General features: G+C 53.5%; 7 protein-coding genes and 1 non-coding gene across 8 annotated transcripts; 3 read left to right on the top strand and 5 right to left on the bottom strand.

The window, feature by feature from the left end:
• Positions 1–1,096: 1,096 nt before the first annotated feature.
• Positions 1,097–2,266, bottom strand: CLUP02_13370 (uncharacterized protein; the record flags this gene model as incomplete). Its single annotated transcript, XM_049292309.1, has 3 exons — positions 1,097–1,563; positions 1,653–1,740; positions 1,835–2,266. 3 exons carry the CDS (start codon positions 2,264–2,266, stop codon positions 1,097–1,099), a joined length of 987 nt encoding a protein of 328 aa, XP_049149455.1.
• A 2,464-nt stretch (positions 2,267–4,730) lies between these two features.
• On the bottom strand, positions 4,731–5,927 carry CLUP02_13369 (uncharacterized protein; the record flags this gene model as incomplete). The annotated part of the gene is made up of 1 exon (XM_049292308.1): positions 4,731–5,927. One exon carries the CDS (start codon positions 5,925–5,927, stop codon positions 4,731–4,733), a length of 1,197 nt encoding a protein of 398 aa, XP_049149454.1.
• Positions 5,928–8,675: 2,748 nt separating this feature from the next.
• CLUP02_13368 (uncharacterized protein) lies at positions 8,676–10,577 on the top strand (the record flags this gene model as incomplete). The annotated part of the gene is made up of 1 exon (XM_049292307.1): positions 8,676–10,577. The coding sequence occupies one exon, from the start codon at positions 8,676–8,678 to the stop codon at positions 10,575–10,577; it is 1,902 nt and encodes a 633-aa protein (XP_049149453.1).
• Positions 10,578–11,064: 487 nt separating this feature from the next.
• On the bottom strand, positions 11,065–11,923 carry CLUP02_13367 (uncharacterized protein; the record flags this gene model as incomplete). The annotated part of the gene is made up of 3 exons (XM_049292306.1): positions 11,065–11,313; positions 11,406–11,695; positions 11,785–11,923. 3 exons carry the CDS (start codon positions 11,921–11,923, stop codon positions 11,065–11,067), a joined length of 678 nt encoding a protein of 225 aa, XP_049149452.1.
• A 1,455-nt stretch (positions 11,924–13,378) lies between these two features.
• CLUP02_13366 (uncharacterized protein) lies at positions 13,379–14,920 on the bottom strand (the record flags this gene model as incomplete). Its single annotated transcript, XM_049292305.1, has 4 exons — positions 13,379–13,981; positions 14,043–14,379; positions 14,459–14,737; positions 14,895–14,920. The coding sequence occupies 4 exons, from the start codon at positions 14,918–14,920 to the stop codon at positions 13,379–13,381; spliced, it is 1,245 nt and encodes a 414-aa protein (XP_049149451.1).
• Positions 14,921–15,612: 692 nt separating this feature from the next.
• On the top strand, positions 15,613–15,693 carry CLUP02_tRNA262. The gene has a single exon. It is a non-coding gene; the product is annotated as a tRNA-Gly (tRNA).
• Positions 15,694–15,731: 38 nt separating this feature from the next.
• Positions 15,732–16,037, bottom strand: CLUP02_13365 (uncharacterized protein; the record flags this gene model as incomplete). The annotated part of the gene is made up of 1 exon (XM_049292304.1): positions 15,732–16,037. The coding sequence occupies one exon, from the start codon at positions 16,035–16,037 to the stop codon at positions 15,732–15,734; it is 306 nt and encodes a 101-aa protein (XP_049149450.1).
• A 1,038-nt stretch (positions 16,038–17,075) lies between these two features.
• Positions 17,076–18,984, top strand: CLUP02_13364 (uncharacterized protein; the record flags this gene model as incomplete). The annotated part of the gene is made up of 4 exons (XM_049292303.1): positions 17,076–17,411; positions 17,474–17,721; positions 17,833–17,849; positions 17,942–18,984. The coding sequence occupies 4 exons, from the start codon at positions 17,076–17,078 to the stop codon at positions 18,982–18,984; spliced, it is 1,644 nt and encodes a 547-aa protein (XP_049149449.1).
• Between the last annotated feature and the right edge of the window lie 374 nt (positions 18,985–19,358).

The following is a 19,358-nucleotide window of genomic DNA, read 5'->3' as shown; positions in this document are numbered from 1 at the left end:
GATGCCGATGACCTCTTCATGTTTTTAAAGAACCTCGTCCAACTTACTCGCGATATCTCAGAGGCCCAGATACAGTGGTTCTAACCAAAGGGTATCGTTCGCATGTACGTTCGATTAAACTTTCCCTTAGCGCGCGTTGATTCGGTAGTGGTTGCTCTTCAGGCCTGAGCCACGGTCTCTTCGCTCGAGTGCACTGTCCACTCAGCGCCTTTAGAGCTTCCGTTGAAGCTTTAATCATAAAACATACAGAGTCAGAAACGCTAACGCCCACCAGGATGAAACCAGACTACGGAAATATTCTAGTTTTGCCTTGACTCAACATATCGCCGTAACGATATTTGGAGTGGAATCAGCTGAGAGACACGTAAGAGGTGCTTGGCACCTAGGACAAGGCATCGATCGCTGCAGGTATTGCGAGCGTACCCGAGATCTCAGCATCGGCGTCGGTAACTTCACTCGGGCGTAGATAGCTGCCGAAGCCGCGATCATTGTATCATTGGGCTCGATAATAATTCATTAGCTGCTCAGACGACTGTGTTGGCTTTGAAAAGTTCATTCTTCCGTAGCGCTTGCCTGAGTATTGGGAGCCATTTTTGCTTGCAAGACTACCTGTCGTTTTGGGACGTGATGACCATATTCCAGATCCGTAGTCAATCAGGGCATACCCACTATCGTTGCCTTCAAATCACCTTACCAATCTTCAGAATCGGCACAGGTTTCTTCTCGTACTCTCACTCCTACGCTGGAATGAAGTTCTCTAGTCCAGAGGTCGTCAGCGTCTCTCAACATCAGTTCCACTGGCTTTGTCCATGGCCTACTAATAAGACTTCTGTCTGAACCCATTTTGCCTCGAGATTTGCGAACTTCCTGATGATATGTTACCATAAACTTTGCCATCCACGTATGCTCGTCCAATTTGAACATCTAGCGGGACAGGGAAGTTTCCAATTTTACTAGTCAACGACTCAAATCATTCGGAAAGTAGTAGCCTGCTTTGGAGCTTTCGCATGGATCTCACTGCAACTAAGGTAGCACAGGCAGGATAGACTTTGTTACACCGAATCTCTCATCTATCCTAACTGCCATATCAAAGGATTCACACTTTTGCCTTCGTCCCGCTAACGAGTACAATAGACCTCTCAATCTCAAACGGCCCTCCGCCGTGCTTTTTCCCCAAATACTCAACAATGACAGGCTTCAACTTGTGCCTTAACTTTTCCTTTTGCTCCTCAGACCAGTATCTCTCAACGGTACCCGTAAGCAGCGCCTGAAAAACAATACAAAATTGCTCAGGATCTCTGAAAGTGATAGGCTTGGCCAGAGTTTCCGAGTCAATCTCAGTCAGTCCCGAAGCATTGTACATGGCAGCCGCGAAATAGGGATCATCCCATGCGCCAGGTGACCAAAGTCCGGTCAGATGGCATGACTTCTGCGGCCATGGCACCGGTTGCTGCCCGGGGACGCTAAGGTTTGCGACGGCATCGCGGGTATCGTAGACCCAACCTTCCGTTGCCCATGTAGAACTCGCGATACGACCGCCTGGCTTGAGGACGCGGTAAAGTTCTACTAATAAATCAGTGACAGGCCAGGGAACGATGTTTCTCCTTGACAGTGTTGTATCCTTTGACAGTAGACATTGGCGGCGCACATACCTGCTAGACCCGCGTAGGGTTCAGCGACAACCATCAACGCCATGCCAACGACGATGAAGTCAAAGCTATTCGACTCAAATGGTAAGCTCTGATGTAGTCAGTAAAGAATCTATTGTTACATCAACCATCCATGTACAAAGAGACTCTAAACTACCCATATTGGGAGGGAGCCTGTCACATACCGCCATATCCGCCTGGACCACCGTCGTATCCGTCCAGCCGTCCTTCCCAACTCGGCCCCTTACATGTTCAATCTGACCACCACTAGAATCAGAGCAAGTCAATCTCACAAGCCCCTTCCCACCTTGGCCTGTTGACTTCAGCATCTCCTGAATGCAGGCCGAGACAACGCCTGCACCGCAGCACATATCAAGCACCTCGATAGGCTCAGTGAGCGAAGCAAACTTATCCTCTGTCAGACCGCAATAATTCAGCAGCGGCTGCGTGATCGGACCAGTGATGTACTCGGTGTTACGGTAGATGTTCCCGACCTTGGGGTTTCGCCAGAACGTGGTGTGGTTAGCCCTGTCTCCCGCGGGGCTCAGGGCCGCGGGGTTGAGGAAGAGTTTGGATTGGCCGGGTGTTCCCTTGCTTGAGTGAGTGTAGGATGCCATGCTGATGGCGCCCAATTTGATGCATCGGACTGCAGTCGGAATGAAATTCAGTTCGAGTGTCTTTGATAGATGTACAGTGGCAAGTAGGAAAGCGCGCAAGTTCTCGTGATAAGACTGGTTCAAAGGGCAACATTTTATATAACTCTTCGTCCGTGCCATTGAGCATTTTTATACATCATTCTGAGGTGTTCTACGGTGCCGAGAGCGAAGCTGAAGGGTGATAACGCATTTGAGATGACTTTACAAGTATAATGCAAACCCTACCGTTAGAGACAGATGATAGCTCCCACTTTCCGAAACAAGACTGAAGATTGAAAAAGATAGGCGGAACCAAATCCTACTCACAAAGGCAAAAATAGGTCTATTCCATCACGAAGCTAAAGTCCGACGGCCATGCGGCTCGTCAGATCTTACTCTGGTCGGGGAGGAATACTGATCCGGCCAGGATACCATTGGTAGCCCAGCGCGGCTTCGTGTGTGCAGATGCTGGGATGAGAATGGGCTGAGGTGACAATATCTTGAGTGCATTTCCTCTTCCCCTCAACAACTTTCTCACATGGCAGTACTTATCGCTCCAGGTTGGATTCGCACTTAAACATTCCCTTCCACCCTCTCGGCAACTTCCTTTGATTACCGTCAAGCATGTGCTAGGCCTTAACTTCAATAAGCTATCGGGTTGTGAGAAGCAAGAGCCGAGAAGGCAATCAGCTCACCATGGGGGTAAGGTTTGTTGTTAAGCATGAGAGTTCAAGCTTAAGTGAGGTGGAGTGAAACCCCTGGTGGGATGCGAAAGTTGTTGGGAGTCGAGGGGTGGGGGACTCTCAAGATCGGTGCGAGGCACTTGGACCCGTCCCGACGGCGTTTCTCTTCATATGAGGCCGCCGATTATCAAGACCCCGCTCCGTGGCCGGTGGTGCTGTGGAGCGTCCCCCGGGCACCATCGCGGATGGTTTCCGGTGAGTTTCAACCTTACTGCTCGTGGTAACGAGCGCGGACAACCCGCGGTGTGTGTCGTTCTTTTGAATATTGCTAAGGCCGGGCGCCAGTCACAGCTAGTTTCTCGGGATGATAAGCAAAGAGTTGATAGTAGTTTTACAACAGGCTCCCCGATATCCATGCTTTACCTGCTATATTGGCGTGATTGAAGACACGTATATGCACTGACCGAGGGAGTTAAGTGCTTCTCTAGACACACGAAAAATGTCTTTAATATCTCAGAGCTTTTAATGAGTAATTATTAGTAATACTTCCCGCTGCATGGCCCTGAAATGCCAGCTCAAAGTATGTCGGCAACTCAGTCTCTAGCGACACAAAACGAGTCCGATCAATAACCTGTGTTTTCCAGTCAAAGGAAGGGGCTGACGAGAGTCACAGGTATTGCTGGGCTACATTTCCCGCCCTTTCCAATTCTCACAGGAGCTATGCTTGGGAGGTACAAAGCTACGCGGGGTTTTCTCATACGAAAGCACGTCAGCATGAGTTGAGACACCGTGAACTATAGTGAGTGAGCCCTCACATTTGTTGGAGGCTCGTTTGAGTTGGAGTACCATCTCTCTTGAATAAGGTAAAGTACTTATTAAACACGATGAGATATGAACATAGACGACAAGTCTTGAAAATCCACAAGGCAATAAAATCTCTGCGGTGAGTACGCGTTCTACCTATCGTAGGATGATGCGCAACTCGAGGACGAACCACGCACCCTGCCTACTTGCTTAGTACTTGCCAGGCAGCTAGGAACAGCCTCACCGGGAACCCGGCCCCTACGACTTCGTAAAGAACAAGCACATGATCAACACCCAACTCCGACCCAAAAATAAACCACAACAGATACATAGAGACAAGAGCTTCTTTCTCTAATGACGTCATATTCCCAAGGCAAGGGCAGGAATAAAAACGTGGCAAGGTAAAGCAAGGAAGGGTAAGGTGAGTTAGAGACTAGTCGGGCGGGTAGGCAAGGTCACTCGACACCACCAACCCAAGGCAAAGATACAAGCAAGCCACCTGACACTGTCAGACGGGTTGGGCTGTACCCAAAACGTGAACTTGCCGAGAAACCGAGACCGTCACGACACCGACATCACGTTGTCGCGCGAAATGCTTAACGGATCAGATAAACGGGTGCGGAATCGACGTTTTCGGTGCGTGCACGCGGTGGTTTCTTCGTTGTGTTTCTTACATTGTTGTCTTTCTTAAACACGCGTATCCCTGGAACATTAGTTATTTGAGGCCATGCGCTGACGGAGAGTCATATTTATCATGGAACAAACGTGTCTGCAGACCGATTCATGTAAACGGGAAGACAAAATGATCGCTTATAACTGGGTACGCGCGCGCACGTTCGCACAAGCGAAGGGTGAAGCAGGTCAGGTAACTGAGAAAACGGATTAGAACTCATGATACAATTGTATGTACACTTGATGGACATATATACAGCGCCCGCCGTCCCCGGCCGCCCTGCATGCTAGTCCAAGCCTCTTCTACGATCCCTTGCCGCCAAGGCCCGCACGCGTGCGGCGTCGGGCTGCGGCTTCTGAATACGGCACGCTGATTCTTCGGGAGTCCTCCTACTGATACTACTACTGCTAATGCCCTTTGCGGGGCTGGCGTCACGACGGCGTAGGAGATGGGGTATCTTTGGTGAGGATGCGCGGAAAGATTGGGGTATCGAACGGAAAGGAGATTTGCTGTCAAGGTAAGACGCCGCCGTTGTTATTTCTGGTTTGGGTGTTGGTGTTTCTGAAGACTCCATCACGTCGTCGTAGAGGTCGAAGGGAAGCTGGGTTGTCGGGAACTCTTCTTCGCAGTCGTCCTCTTCAATGGCGCTGTCGGTGTATTCGCTAGATTGCTCCTCCTCCACGGTAGATTCACGCGTCAAACGGTGCTCTTCTAGATCAGAGACCGACGTCGTCAGAGAGTCGGGATCTTCAGACTGTGAGGTATCTTCTTCCTCGTCGTCTTCATCATCGAGACACTGAAGCCGCCTCTCTTCGAGTCGGCCGGACTCGGATCCAGAGAAGGATAATGTTCGCGCGGGCGTGAGGTTGTGGTGGTAACTGTGGTCGTGATCATGGTCGATTGGGGACGACACAGAGGTATCGGAGTGCATCGTCATAGAGCGAGGAGACAGAGGGAGATCTGTGGTGATGGCGGAAGAGATAGAGGTCGAAATGTGAAAAGGCTCATGCGTCATAATGGGCTTGTCGTCATCATCATCGTGAAAGAAACAGGGACCGTCGTCGAGGCTGCTGAGGTTGGTGCTCGCGGTGCGAGAGCTGCATCGATCACTGAAGGAGGTACCGGTGGAAGATGCATAGTAGCCTTGCGCGCATGAATAGTCGTCGGGGAGGTAGCTTGAGAACAGTCGCACCAGGGAGTCGAGCGAGCGTGTTCGGAAGAGCTGCAGAGCGTACGACCACTGCGCCGTGCCGACGAGCTTGGGGTTCGCAATGATCTCGACAGCAGCGAGATCAAGAGACATGTTGAGTTCCTTCAAGCGTTGTTCCTTGCGGTCAGCCATGAGGCGATGGAACTCGTCGGCGGTGTCGGCGATGTGGGAGATCTCGCAGACATCATTGTGAAAGGCGTCGGGGTCCTGGATGCTGGAAGGAATCGTGTTGTACTGGTCTTGCAGTTTGGTGGAGAGATCCTCTCTCTTCATCCCAAATTTCCAGAAAGGCCAAGCACAACCCGGTTCGTCCATGTTAGGGCAAGACTGTACTGAAGAGGATAGTCGGCGACGAGAAGTAGTTGTCGATTGGTAGTAGAGGGAGTCGGAGTGGAGAGAAGAGTCGGTTCAGGCGGTTCGGAGGAAGGGAATGAAGGGTGGCTGGTGAGGCCGGTGGCTTCGGTTTTCTCGATGGAAGAAATGGTTGTTTTTTAGTGACGACATGAAGAACATTTAGATGCAACTGCAAAGGGTATCCATTGTGAATATTCAGGTGTCCGTGAGGAGCGAAAGGTGAATGTCGGGGTTGTTGATGGGCTCTTTGGTGATGAGGATGGACGGTTTCAGGGCGTGGGGACACCGAGGAGAGCGGGAATGAGTTGGTCGGGGGGGTGCCCGGACGCAATGTGCGTGAAGCCAGAGTCGGACGAACTTCACGCCGATTCAAAACATCGCCAAAAGTCACGTGTGGTCGGAGAGAATTGCAAAGATGACGGGAAAGTGCAAGGGACCCGGAGGCGCTAGCGGCACACTAAGCAGCACTAGCGCCGACAGGAGGCCCTACGACTAGGGGGTATCCCTGCTGTGTCCGACAAAATCGGAACACGAGGGCAGGGCTGTCCTGGCCTTCTCAGACTCCGCCACTCTAGCGAGCCAATGGTAGAAGAAGGAATGATGCAGAGTAGCATGGTATCTTCAGTCAGAACCAATGATAACGCTTACTAAGGATGCAAGCGTCTGAGCGGGTCCACTCACGGAAGCCACGAGACGATATTCTGGGTTGGCCCGGGCGCAGGCAGTGAACCACAGCCAGGCTCTGCTCTCACTCACTCACTCACTTTTCCCGCACTCTCCGTCTGGCTCGGAGCGTGAATGTGAGTCTTTCAGTTGGGTTCTCAATTTCCATTTCGGTGGCGACAGACAGCCTGCTTCCGCAACAGCGGGAGGATGATGGAAAAGGAAGAAGAGTTGGTTGGGCGGAGATGACAAGAGGCGGCGACACAAGTTCAACAGGATGGCTCAGTCATCAAGCCTCGCTTCCACAGCCAATCACCGAGTGACTCGCTCATTGTTGGCCGTTCTCACTCACCCGAGGCACATTTCGACTCATCAAGATTCATCGAAACCCATTCATTTCGCAGTGTCATTGTCTCATCCCGACTTGCGATATTCAATACTATTATGGCTTGCGACCTGTCTTCAGTCAGTCTGACACTTCAGTCCGGATCTCCCGACAAACTGCTTCCTCATAAGAAACCTCTTCCGCACCTGTCCCAGTCACGGCCGGGCCGCTGTCTCTGTTTCTCCAGTTCTCAACTCATTCGCCTTGACGCGTGAATACGGACGGGTCAAGTGACTTTATCCCGTTCATCCTCATTGCGTCAGGTTATGGTCAACTGTCAGGGGCCTGGCGGGCACTGCGAGACCTGCAGACCATCGTCTCACTCACAGTGATCGATCCTCCTCAGTGTGCGCCGTTCGGACCGTTGAATGAGAGGCGCTGTTGTGGCTGAGAGGTAGTCGACGTTCCGGTTTGGCTTGATGAGCGACGAAGCGCTGAAGGCTCTCGTTCGATGAAGCTAATGTCACTTCCCACAATAGGTCTGCCGCTGGGATACCTCTGCCCCTCTGTTGACCAGGGCTGACGCTGGGTCAGATCTCAAATGGGAACGATCTCTCCCCTCTGGGCCTCCAGCGCCATGCCTGGTTGGAAGCCCTGCAGCCCGGCCAGCCCATCATTTCAGTCGATTTTCCTCTTCCCCTCACATCTTCTCCAAGACCAAGGCCAACCGGCCCTAGGCACCAGTCTCTTTCCACAGGGTTCGATGACTCTTCAAGACCTAGGGATATGCGCGCGTTCCAAAATCATTTCCGTACTCAGTGAGTGTGTTTCGTCCTTAGTTGCGGCCACACACAAAGATATCGCTGAATGTGCTGACACTGAGAGAATCTCACTCAAACACCCAAGTTGCTGCTAGAGCAGCGTAATCTTACAATTAGTATCTTTGCCCTGCTGGTCGGCCGATAAACTACTTGAGGCTGAGACTCCATCAGCAGGCCCTCCCATAAGGTCCCAAGGTCCCTCCCCCCGTCAGCTCAAGTCAGCTCAACCCCGTTCACTCCCCGTTTATCCCGTTCCCCGCCGTCGTCTGCTCTTCAGTTGACATTGGGCTCATCTGTCCATTTGTTCATCTGACGTCGAGTTCTGTCCGTCTGCCCTTCTCCAACACCCCGACAGAACAGCTTGTTGGCAGTGCTCAGGAGGCTCATTAATGCCGTGCTGTTCCTGCATCTGTACCTGGCAGAGAAACTGTTTCTCTCCTCCTGTTTCTTTTCCCTTTTCCCCATTCATAAATCACGCCTCGGCCAACCTACAGACCGCTGCGCTCTGAACCCTGCCCATCGCAAAAGATCTGACCACGCTCACCCTGCCGCGCACCATCTCACTCTCACTCAACTCGCCTGTCTGCCTGGCCATACCAGGATAGACAACATCTTACCTCACACCAAACTTACGTGTCCAGGCCAGCCCATCCCGGCCAGACTCACTCACCTCATTGCCACTGCGACGACAACGGCGACTCACACCTCTCACCCCACGACCCGCTGTCCGGAGTGCCTGGCGTGGTTCCAGAGTCCATCTCCCCGTAAGGTATCCGTAGCTGCCGAGCCGCCATCGCAAATCGAACCGCGCATGGGCCACGGGAGGCTAGGCAACATCGTCATCCCTTCCCTCGCTTGATGGGAGACCGCCGGATCCGCGGCTCGGAGGAGCCGTCGGAGGAAAAGACAGAACCGTTCTCTCAATCTGAAATCGATGCCCGCATGAGAAACATCCGCGTAGAGGAACCCTTTGACCTCATCTCAGGCGACCCCGTGCCGCTAGACAAGCTCCGTGTTGAGGAGCACCACCACAAGCAGGGCATCCGCATCCTCGTCCGACCCCTTACTCGGAGCCGCTCGGTGAGCCCGGGTAACTACAACTGCCAGTGGCTCGCTCTCCGCGCCGAGGTTGCTTCTGAGCAGGAACCTCAGCACAAGGTGCTTGCCGTCTCCCAAACGTCCCGGGACATAAAGTTCTCCGTGCGTATCCCGCCGGAGCGGTTGGACGACAACACGCCCCGCCCACCTCTGTGGTGCGAGCTTTACTATGATCCGACGAGCGATAACCAGATCCTTCTGAACAGATCCGAGGTGCCCATTTCATTGACGAGGATATCCGACGGTCCAGGTTCTTGCGCCAGCTGGGGGGTCAATCCGGGAGCCCCCAAGGCGCTGTCACCAGGAACATGGAGGATAAACGTTCGCGATGTTGAAGTGCTCGACTTTAGGATCCTGGAGAAGCGGCCCGCCTACTTCAAACATGCCGACTCGGACCTCAAAGACGAACTCCCCTCAAGCTCAAACTCGGATGCCCTCAACGCCTCTGGTAAGCGGTCATTCACCGCCGATGATGGTGAGCCACGGTCCGAGAAGAAGGCTCGCACGACGGAGGAGGCCGGCATAGTGAAGAAGGAAAAGGAAGACGGCGTCATCATGTTCCTCAGACCACAAGCACAACCACTCGTATTCCCCTTGCCCACAGAAGCCAAGGGCAGAGAACTTGTGGCGACAAACGGCCACGCCCTTCTGGACATGCAAAAGGACGAGACGGTCGTCATCCCCGGCGGCTGCGAGATCGACGAGTACACAGTCTCCAAGCGCGACCAAATCGCCTCCACCGCCCTCTCCTCCGTCTTCACCGCAGAGCACTCCAACGTTCCAGACGGCATCGTCACTGTCAAAGTCCTGAAGACCCGCACTGCCAACGCAAACGCCAACGCCGCCTCGAAGCCCCAGGACAACAACGAGCGTAACGTGATCCGTCAGGCCGACATGTGGCTCCGCGAGTACCAGTCCCAAGACGACCTCCGCCACGAGTCCATCGTCAAGCTCTACGGCGGCGACGCCCGCTACCTCTCCCTTTACATGGAACACGTCGACGCAAAGGACCTCAGTGCAAAGGGCGTCTGGCGCTCCCAGCTAGACCACAGCTTCCTCGGCGACCGCACTGACGCCTTTGCCATCGCGCGCGACATCAGCGGCGCACTGCATTATCTGCACAGCAAGAACCTGGTCCACAACGATATCAAGCCCGCCAACATCCTCTACTCGCCCTCCCGCGGCGCCGTGCTTTGTGACTTCGGCCTGTCGACGCACACCAGCGGGCCCGTGACGACGGGAGGGACGCCGTACTACATCCCGCCCGAGTTCATCGGCAAGAAGCTCCGCGGCCCGCCGTCGGATGTCTGGGCGCTCGGCGTGACGATGCTCTACGTTCTCGGCAAGATCCCCTTCCCGGACGCACGCTCACGGAAGCAGGCTAAACAGACGGCGCTGTACTGGATGATTGCCGACGTGAATCGACCCCCGCCCCCGCCGAACCCGCAGCCGAGGGGCCCCGCTCAGCCTTGCCCTGCTGTGGATCAGATGTACAGATGGCTGAGCGAGGTTGCGGTGGCGAGGGAGAAACTGTACCCCCGCGACAAGCTTGAGCGGCTTGTTTCCGATATGTTGATACCCGCGCCGACACAGCGGATCACCATGGCCCGCGTTGTGAGAGAGCTGTATGTCATGGAACAGCAGGCTCTCGTGAAGAGGTGATCGGTTGCGCTCACCAATACCCTTTTCTCATGTTTTGGCACGGATTTAATCTGGATTATACGTTGTCGTTTCGGTCGAGATAGACGCCACTGCCCCGCCGGTGCGCATGAAGCTGCATGATGTTTGCGAGAGATACCACTGATGTTGAGAAAGTAGCATGCATGGTTTTTGAGTAAGTGCTTTTTGATTGGTTTTGGGGATTCGCGCCGACCTCGTTCAGTAACATTGACGCAGGTCAGGCCGCATTACATTTGGTCATATTTGGACACGGTTCGCATCTCATATATACACATACATATAACTGAGCATAGCATCTTTTGAGAACTTTCCTTTTCATTATCATATCGGTCATCCAGAGGATGAACTGGTATCAAGCATTCATGTACATTAGAAGCACGAACGCATTTCTCATGCTGTCCCCTCTTCCGTGATAGATGTCTTAAGACACCTTAAGCTCCCGTCACATCTTTTCCCTCTGGATGTTGTCTTACAGACTCACGCCAAAGGCAAATGCCATGCTGAGACCAACGACCGATGAGAGGGCGAGCATGTGGGCTCCGTTGCCTGCCGCGCCGCTGGAACCGCTGCCTGAGGTAGAGTTGCCCGTGCTGTTCCCGCTGGTGCTGTTGGTTCCGTTGGCGCTCTGCTCCTTGATGGTGTGGATCGTTACGCCCTCCGTCTTGCACTGATCCGAGGGGAGGGTGGTGGCGTTTGAAGTGAAGCGGATGTCGGCGCACTACATCGTCCATCACGTTAGCATCCTCTCCACAGAACATTTCTTTCAACAAGCATCCACAGTACTTGATCAAAGAAGATAGTAGAACATACGTTGTAGAGTCCAGAACCAGACTCGCCGACAGTAACAACCTGGATACTTCCCCTCTGTCCGTCCTTTGCGGGCGTTGGCAGCGCAAGCTTCTCAACGCAGAGGGTGCCGGAGCCGGTGGCGTTCCAGAACTGCGGGGTGAGGGTGATGTTATGCGTCGTGACATTGCCGCCGGACTCCAGGCCGAGGTTGATGAAGACGTAGGTCCAGTCGTGGTGCAGGTCGAGCTCGATGGAGCCGCCGTCGAGGGGCCAGTCTGTGACGTTGCCTCTTCCGTAAGGAACTCCGGCACCTGATGAGGAGGTCAGCTTGTGTCACTTGTCGCACTCGAGTTACGGGGAGACGAAGGCAAGAGTGACTGGGAAAAGAGGGGAACTGTACAGGGGTAAGTCCACTGGGAGTAACCCGTCAGGTTCGTTCCGCTGAGGGTATCAGCGCGCCATGAAGGGTAGGCGAGGCCAAAGTGAGCGGACGCAAAATTAGCGGCGCCGAGGGCGAGCAGGAGGGTCTTGGGGGCCATGATTGCAATTGGTATGAGATCGACAGAGCTTCTAACTTTGTACAGCGGGTCAGATGGAGAGATCAACGATGGATGAGGACTGCCAAGAAGATGAAGAAGAGGATGGCGGGAGGTATCATAGCTTGACTTCTGCGAGGCAAGCATTTATATAAACAAATCAACCTCCGCACGTAACACCTGCAGCATACCTTAAATAGGTAGCTTATCCTTACTTTTGGGATGTCACGTAGACAGGGATCTGAGCTGTAAGCATCGTGGCAGGTAGACTAAGGCAGGCCAGCTTTCGCGCGAAGAAAACTCCCTCACACGCCACAATGAGAGCGGCCTAGACTTCTTACGGCGCTACCCTGTGGTGCGGCCTCAAGGGAAATAGCCCGCTGGCGGATATACTGTGAAATCACAACAGCATATCGAGGCCTCGGGCTGTCCTCATGGCGACAGGGAATCGAAAAGACAAAAGCCTCGGACTGAAAGACCGAGAGGCGAGCAGTTCCGCAACGGGGAAGTGCACCAATGGAGGACACCAACTGAGCAAGTTTATTTTCACTTAGGCAAGGTACCTGAGTCTAGCGAGCATTTGGCTGGTCTTTGAGCGAGATTATCAAAGAGCCAAACAGGCGGCCCCGATGTTTCCTTCGTGAAAAACGGTCGTTTGGCTGACTTGAGGTTGGGCGAGAGGCTCAAGATGGGAATGGTCCCCTTGTTCAGCCGGCGAATCAGAGTTGGTGGATGGCGGGGGCGGGGGAGCGGCGGGCGCTAGCGCGGATGCAAGTATCTTGCTCAAACTCACGCACTCTCTCCCGCGGTTGCAGCTCCCGAATGCGCTTCCTCAATGCTGGGGAGATGACATGTACTGATTGGCCGAAAGACGTGAAGAACGACAGTGGTTGTGCCGGCTGGAATGAGCTGGATTGTTTGTTGTCGGGACAGTTCATTGTCTGAGGCGGTCTGTCAGCTGCTCTGGAGTTGGTTTGGTAGCTGGAGTTGGATATCACGTTGGCGTAACTTACCAACGTCTCTCGATTGCTTGGTCCAAAGCATCTCGAAAGATGCTGGCGCTGCTTTCACATTATGGAACAAGATGTCAGAACGTTGACAGCGCCTCGAGATGCAGCTGGCAGGTTGGTTAAGGGGATGTTGGATGATGCTCAGAATATCGCAATAAACACCAGAGTTTAAGAGCGACAAAATTCGACATGGCAAAATGACGCGCTCGCAAACGATTTGCAAGTCATTTTTGGGTTCAAGACGATTCGGAGAATAGGCGTAGACTACTAAGATAGCATCGTGTATGCAATACATTATATTATATATTCTATCTTTTAACCTTCAAATGTACCAAGAGATAACGCCTCGGCGCAATGATGTCAATGTTTTACAACATCAAGTCATGAAATATCTACTACAACAAGAGTTTACGATGGTGAATGTGCAGCCGAATCAAGGCCAACTTTGCTACAACTTGGGAAGCTGGTTGAGAGACCACAACCCAGTCTCATCGGTGTACTGCTCCCCACCGACAAAACCCCCAGAAACAGGCCCTCTCCCAGCCTGCCAAAAAGGAATCGTGACAAAGATATCCTTACTTGTAATATTCGCCACAAAGACCCCAGCATCCCCCAAGTCCCACCGCATAATCATCCCAGCAGGCGCTGGCGTCCCAGGCACAAGTGGCCAAATCTGCCCCTCACCCCATCCCAGCGTGTTATTCACGCGGTCCACACATCGCGACGCAATCACGTGGCCGTCCGCGTAGGTCGCGAGGTACTCGGAGCTGATCTCGGTGCCGTCCTGTGCGTGCGAGTGCCACCAGACGACGGCATATGGACCCAGACGGGCATGGCCCCAGAAGGCGGCTTGAATCGCTTCCTGGAAGGGACGGTCGACCCAGGTCTTGTCGTGGTAGCCGTAGCCGGAGAAGGACATTGCCGTGTCGCCGAGGTTGAGATCGACTGTTGCTTCGGCGTCGGGGAGGGCGTTGGCCCAGGCTACGCCTTCGACGTTTTTCTCATTTACGCCAGCTGCGTCGGTGCCGCAGGTGTAGTGAGGGGCGACGGTCTGGAAACAGCCAGTATGTCAGTCTTCCGGCCATCCGATTTGGTAGTAGACTTGTACTCACGTTGCCTCGCAAGATAAGACTTCCATAGATGCCAGTCTCGGGAGAGTTGATGGTCACATTATAGACCGGCCTCGGCTGCAGCAAGCTCGAGCCCGACCAGCTGACCTCGCTGCCGCCGAAAAAGTCGACGCGCATGCTCTTGTCCGCCCGCTCGGTGATGTTGGCGTACTCGGAGTTGACTCCGTAGCTGAAGGCCGTTCCGTTCGCGAAGGATCCGAACAGGGATACGTGGTACTGTGTGATGCCTACATCTGCGCCGTTATCGGTCGGTCTCTGGATCTCAAAGTTGAAGACGACGGTCTCGTTGGTCGAAGGGTTCATCGCGTCAAAGTACCATCTGTGGAGACCTTGTGTCAATCACATATATGGCAGGATGCAGCAGGGGGGTTAGCTGCACGTAGGGTCTGATGACGTACGAGTCAAAGGTAGTTGAGTTCGGGCCCGGGTCGATCTTGAAGAAGTCTGCTTCACCGAGAGCTTCTGTGGTGAACTGGACCTTAGTTGTGCCATTATATAAGTCTCTGCCAAGCTGGATGACACGATCTCCGGTGCTGGTCTCGGCAGAGCAGGTAGATGCCGAAACGGCTACAGCAGCCAGCAGACAAGCTTTTGTTTGCTTCATGGTCGGTTGTAACTGAAGATGGTGCGTGTTAAGATAGGGGCTCTTGAGACAATCGACTGCTTCGTAGGTCAACCTGGATGTTTCGAGGATCGCTGCATGTTGGCTTATATAGAGCAGAAAAGACTGCCATCATTTAGAACTCTGCTGCGCCGAGAAAAGGGGACACTCGACTCAAGATGCTCTCGCTATTTCCCCACTGAACATAGCCGCAACCCTTCAGTAGAGGCTACTGAAGCCGACCAAGCTCCCCTGACATCGCATCGCAGAACGAATCAGCCGAACGCTCCGGTGCGGAAGCCGCATCGAAAAACGCTCATGTGCTCATGATTCCTGCGTCTTTCTACGGCTACAAGATATTGCAGCGTCGAAAGGTCTGTGGATTACAACATCAACTTCGGTCTCGGTTCATCCCGTCATTCGACTCGCAGCTCGGTTTCGGTTTCAACGGTGGTGTTCGCTTGAGGGAGTCTGTAGTTCGTCATTTCCCGTTTGTCATGCCCATGTTGCCAAAGGAGCCCGAAGGACCCCGAGCGCCGCAAGTTCCTATCTCCGGATGAAACCTCATTACGTGAGAGGTCGGCAATGCGTCCGTCGGCGTCGGTCGAGCAGCAGCCTCCGGATCCGGGGCTAGGCTGTTTCTCCAGCCGCCCGGGTACCGCTCCGGAATTTCTCCACTCCTCGGTGTAGACGTCATCATTGACTTTGGTCACTTCAACCGCCAAGATCGGAGGCAAGGAAGCTGAGCTTTGACGAAACAAAGTTTGGCCCATCTCCGCTGCCGAGTCTATCTCGACCGCACTCGAAAACACCCTACCACCTCTCCAGTCCGCACTCACGAAGCTCGCGGCTTTCGTGAGAAGACGCGATTTCCGCGATCAATCCGGCACCGGGCAGATAACAAGGCGCGAAAAATCGCTGTGAAGGTCACCAGCTGATCAAGCTTAATCAGCGTCGATGGTTTAGTGGTAAAATTCTCCGTTGCCGTCCAGCAGCGTCGGGGAGCCGGGGGTTCGATTCCCCCTCGACGCAACTCTTTTGCTCCGCGGAACAAATCCGTCTCCTTTGGGCTAGTACCTGCCGCCGCTGTTGCTTCTGGTAGTCGCAGTGACGTTGCTGGACTGTCGACGCACTTCGCCCATGTTGTCTGTCCTATTAATACTCAATCGGCGCCTCCAAATAATTTTTTGCGATGGAAACCAGTTAATGGGACACAACAACGCCAGATTCAGTGTGGCATCGGACCGAATGGCATTGAAATAGTTATCGTATTTCCCCGGACTGGGATAATTGGCTTCTTGAACAAGACCAGCCTTGGCGGTTAATTGTAAGACTATTAGATCTGGGGAGACTTCGTGAGCGTCTGAACAAAGCATTGAAATACGGGTCAGCGTAACATCGTATCAGATCGTTGTACTGCGCCGCGGTGGTATTCGCGAACGTGTACGAGCTATGGTGTCGTCGGCGTGGATGGATGGCATCGTGCGATGAGACGTTATCCTTTAGCTGCGACGATGCCAACGATGCGACAATTGGTGCCAAAATCACGGCAGTCAAAGCAAAGATATGTTGCCCGATTGACTCAACGTAAGGCGACCAATAATTATCGACGAATTGAGACCAAAAGAAGGGTCACCGAAGACGTTGCATCATATGTGCCCTGATTTTCAGTGTTGAGAAATGGGCAACGGCGCGATTGGCATGAAATGGACGGGGAAAGTTGCGGCGGCCTCAAGTCACTCGGTATCTTTTCTCGCGCCATGTGGGGCTTTGTTCGAAGCGAGCGAGCCAATGGATCCACCCAGAGAAATCCGCCCACCGTTCAGCCCCGTCGCACCCGCATGGGTACATTGATGCTGACCATTACGATGCTGAACCAAAGTTCTTTTCATTTAGCGACACCATATACCTGTGTGATATCTTTGATGATGTGACGTGCTGCGATATAAAACAGTAAGAAGCTATCTGAATTTTCAAGTAGATTTATAGCTCACATGTGAAGCCTATCGGGTGGTGATGTATGCTGCAGTTCTAACATTTAATCGGCGTTGCATGTCTCGCAGATTGAGTATCCCTGCTTACGATCATCGCACGGGCCACTGAGGCCAAAATCGCTGCGCCTTGGGAACTCGGCACAGGCAACCACTCAGAAGAAGCGGGCCTGAGTCACTGAGGACTTCAAATCCCCAGGCATCCCTCGCGCATTTCGACTGCTGGACCTCTCTTCCTTCCTCATCCGCTCCGAATACCTTCAATCTCTACCTACCTCTTCTTACCTTACCCTTACCACCTTACCATTGATCGCATCTAACCCAGCCGATTGATACAAGCTTTCAAGCTACCAAGCTTACCCCACGCCCCTGCGACTACTGCGAGATGCTCTAGTTGAATCAACGATCCACCCCGCAGCCAATATGGCTTCTTACGCTGATCCACCGGTCCAAGACCGCTGGGACTCGCACGATTTCGATGGCGACCCTGATCGCTATCTATGCCTTTACAGCATGTCAGACGAATTTGACTTAGATGCTTGGGCGACTCCTGATCCTCGGGTCACGACTATGGTCGACATGGGAGACGCCTTTGCTTCGGAGATGGAACTGCACCGTTCCACCCTAAACCCAGTCAAATTCGAGAAAACGGAGTCCCCTTTTGATGGAGGCAGCTCCGACGATGGAGGATTTCCACTACCACGTTTGTTGACGTTCAGAGAACGCCGACGCCTACCTGTGCAGTTGTTACTTCGCAAGGTTAGTTAACGACTGAATACAAGACTCTTCTCTCATGACGAGAGGCTAACACACAAACCTAGTCCCGCCATGCACCTATTGCTTGTGGTAAATGCCGCGAAGACATGATTGCTTCTTGTTCCCTCTCCTCCCGGGATAAATTGGCGAGCGTCCGGCTTTCGGACCTTGCAACTATGGAGGACATTTGCGTCCTAGATTTCGTTACCCCAGTCCCCGTGTCCCCAGACGACGGCCAAACGGCACATCTGGACATTCCGGATACATGCCGACAGGTCTCCTTTGGGAAACTCAACGGCGTGATGCAGTTGTTGTCTGTTGCTGTCTAATATTGCGAGGATGATGTTGGTTATTCGCACCGGTAAGCTCGCCGACGGCGCGTCTACGCTTGCTCTCGCGACTTGCCTCTAACGCTTACCCCCAGGTTGGCCAAGGACCTGAGTACGTCGTAAAACTTCTCGATCGGCCATCTGAACTTGATAGCGCCCGTCCACAAGAATTCACACAAACGCAACCATTCGTAAACCAGCTAGCTCAGCAAATCGCCGAGTCAACCACCCTTTACCAATACGACCCTTACTACCAGCAACCTTCAACTCCTGAAACGGAGTTCTACGACCTGTCTGCTGCAACGAATATCGTTGGCAGACTTCCAAGCGAGAACACTACACACCACCCCGGGTTCCCCCCTTCAGTCGCAGTTATGGCGGTCACTACCACAGGCTGGCCCTACGGGGCCCAGCCGGTACGTGCTGCACCCGATGCCATGAACGACAGCATGTATCAAAACTCGCCTTTCTCCGAGCTCTTTGAGCTTTCGGACGAGGGCGACGATTGGGCAATGCTCATGCAGCAGGACATGCTCGCTACGGGCGACTACGACATGACCACCTTCGACCCTTCCACCATGGAACCAACTTACCAAACCACCCACTCTCCTCAGGAAATCTTCAACGACCCCGCCGTCCAGTTCGATGTCGCGCAGAGCCTAGGCCCCAACTTCTTTGACTTTAACAGCCCTCTGCCCGACCTCTCTACCTCTGGCTACCTCTCTGGCGACCAGGTTTCCTCCTATTTGGGCAGCACGAACACCTCCCCCTTCGAGCCTGTCCTCGACTTCTTCCCCGAAACCGACTCATTCTCCATGTTCCCGGCAAGCACCGACGGCTCGCCCCTCGACACAACTTTCTCCTCCCCCGGATCAGACAGCGCAAGCGCCCCTTCCAGCTCCTCCCACCCATACAGCTGCACCACCGACGGCTGCACAAAGACCTTTGCAAAGGAGGCTCAGCTGAAGCAGCACCAGCGCGTCCATCGCAAGGCCCTCGTCTGCACCATCTGCCGCGCCGAGCACCGCCACGAGCACAAGTTCGCTCAAGTGCGAGACCTAGAGCGGCACATGCAGGCGCGCCACAAGGACGTTGCCGAGAAGAACAACGTGCGCTCCGAGATCCGCCAGTGCCCGCACCAGGGGTGCGAACACCAGGGGAGGCGGGACAATGTGTCGAGGCACCACAAGAGTAAGCACGGTAAGGAACTCAAGTGGAAGAGGGGTGTCCCTCACGTGGTGGGTTGAGTTTCGCTCCTCAACCGGGTTTGATGTTCTCAACCCCAAAAAATATGACACGAGCGTTGTGAGTTCTTGGCGTTTATCTACTACCTTTTGCATTTATTTCCTATCTGTTCGGTTTGGGATCTCGGTAGTCTAGCATTGCATTTAGACAAAAACAAATCCTTAAAACATAACTGGTGCCACTAGAAACGTGATCAGGAAGTATGTGGCCCATTTGGAAATAATCGCTTTCTTGGCAGTAGTCACCAAGAGCGGCCGCACGTGCACCGATTGCTTGTAGACCGATGCCGAACATCCCCATAATAACTATCCGCAATATCTCCACAAATCCCGACCGTCTCGACGAATTCGCCCCGAGCCGTGTCCGGCGTTTGTAC

Source organism: Colletotrichum lupini, chromosome 7 (assembly GCF_023278565.1).
Source record: "Colletotrichum lupini chromosome 7, complete sequence".
NCBI lineage: Eukaryota > Fungi > Ascomycota > Sordariomycetes > Glomerellales > Glomerellaceae > Colletotrichum > Colletotrichum lupini.
This window is presented reverse-complemented; position numbering and strand designations above follow the sequence as displayed.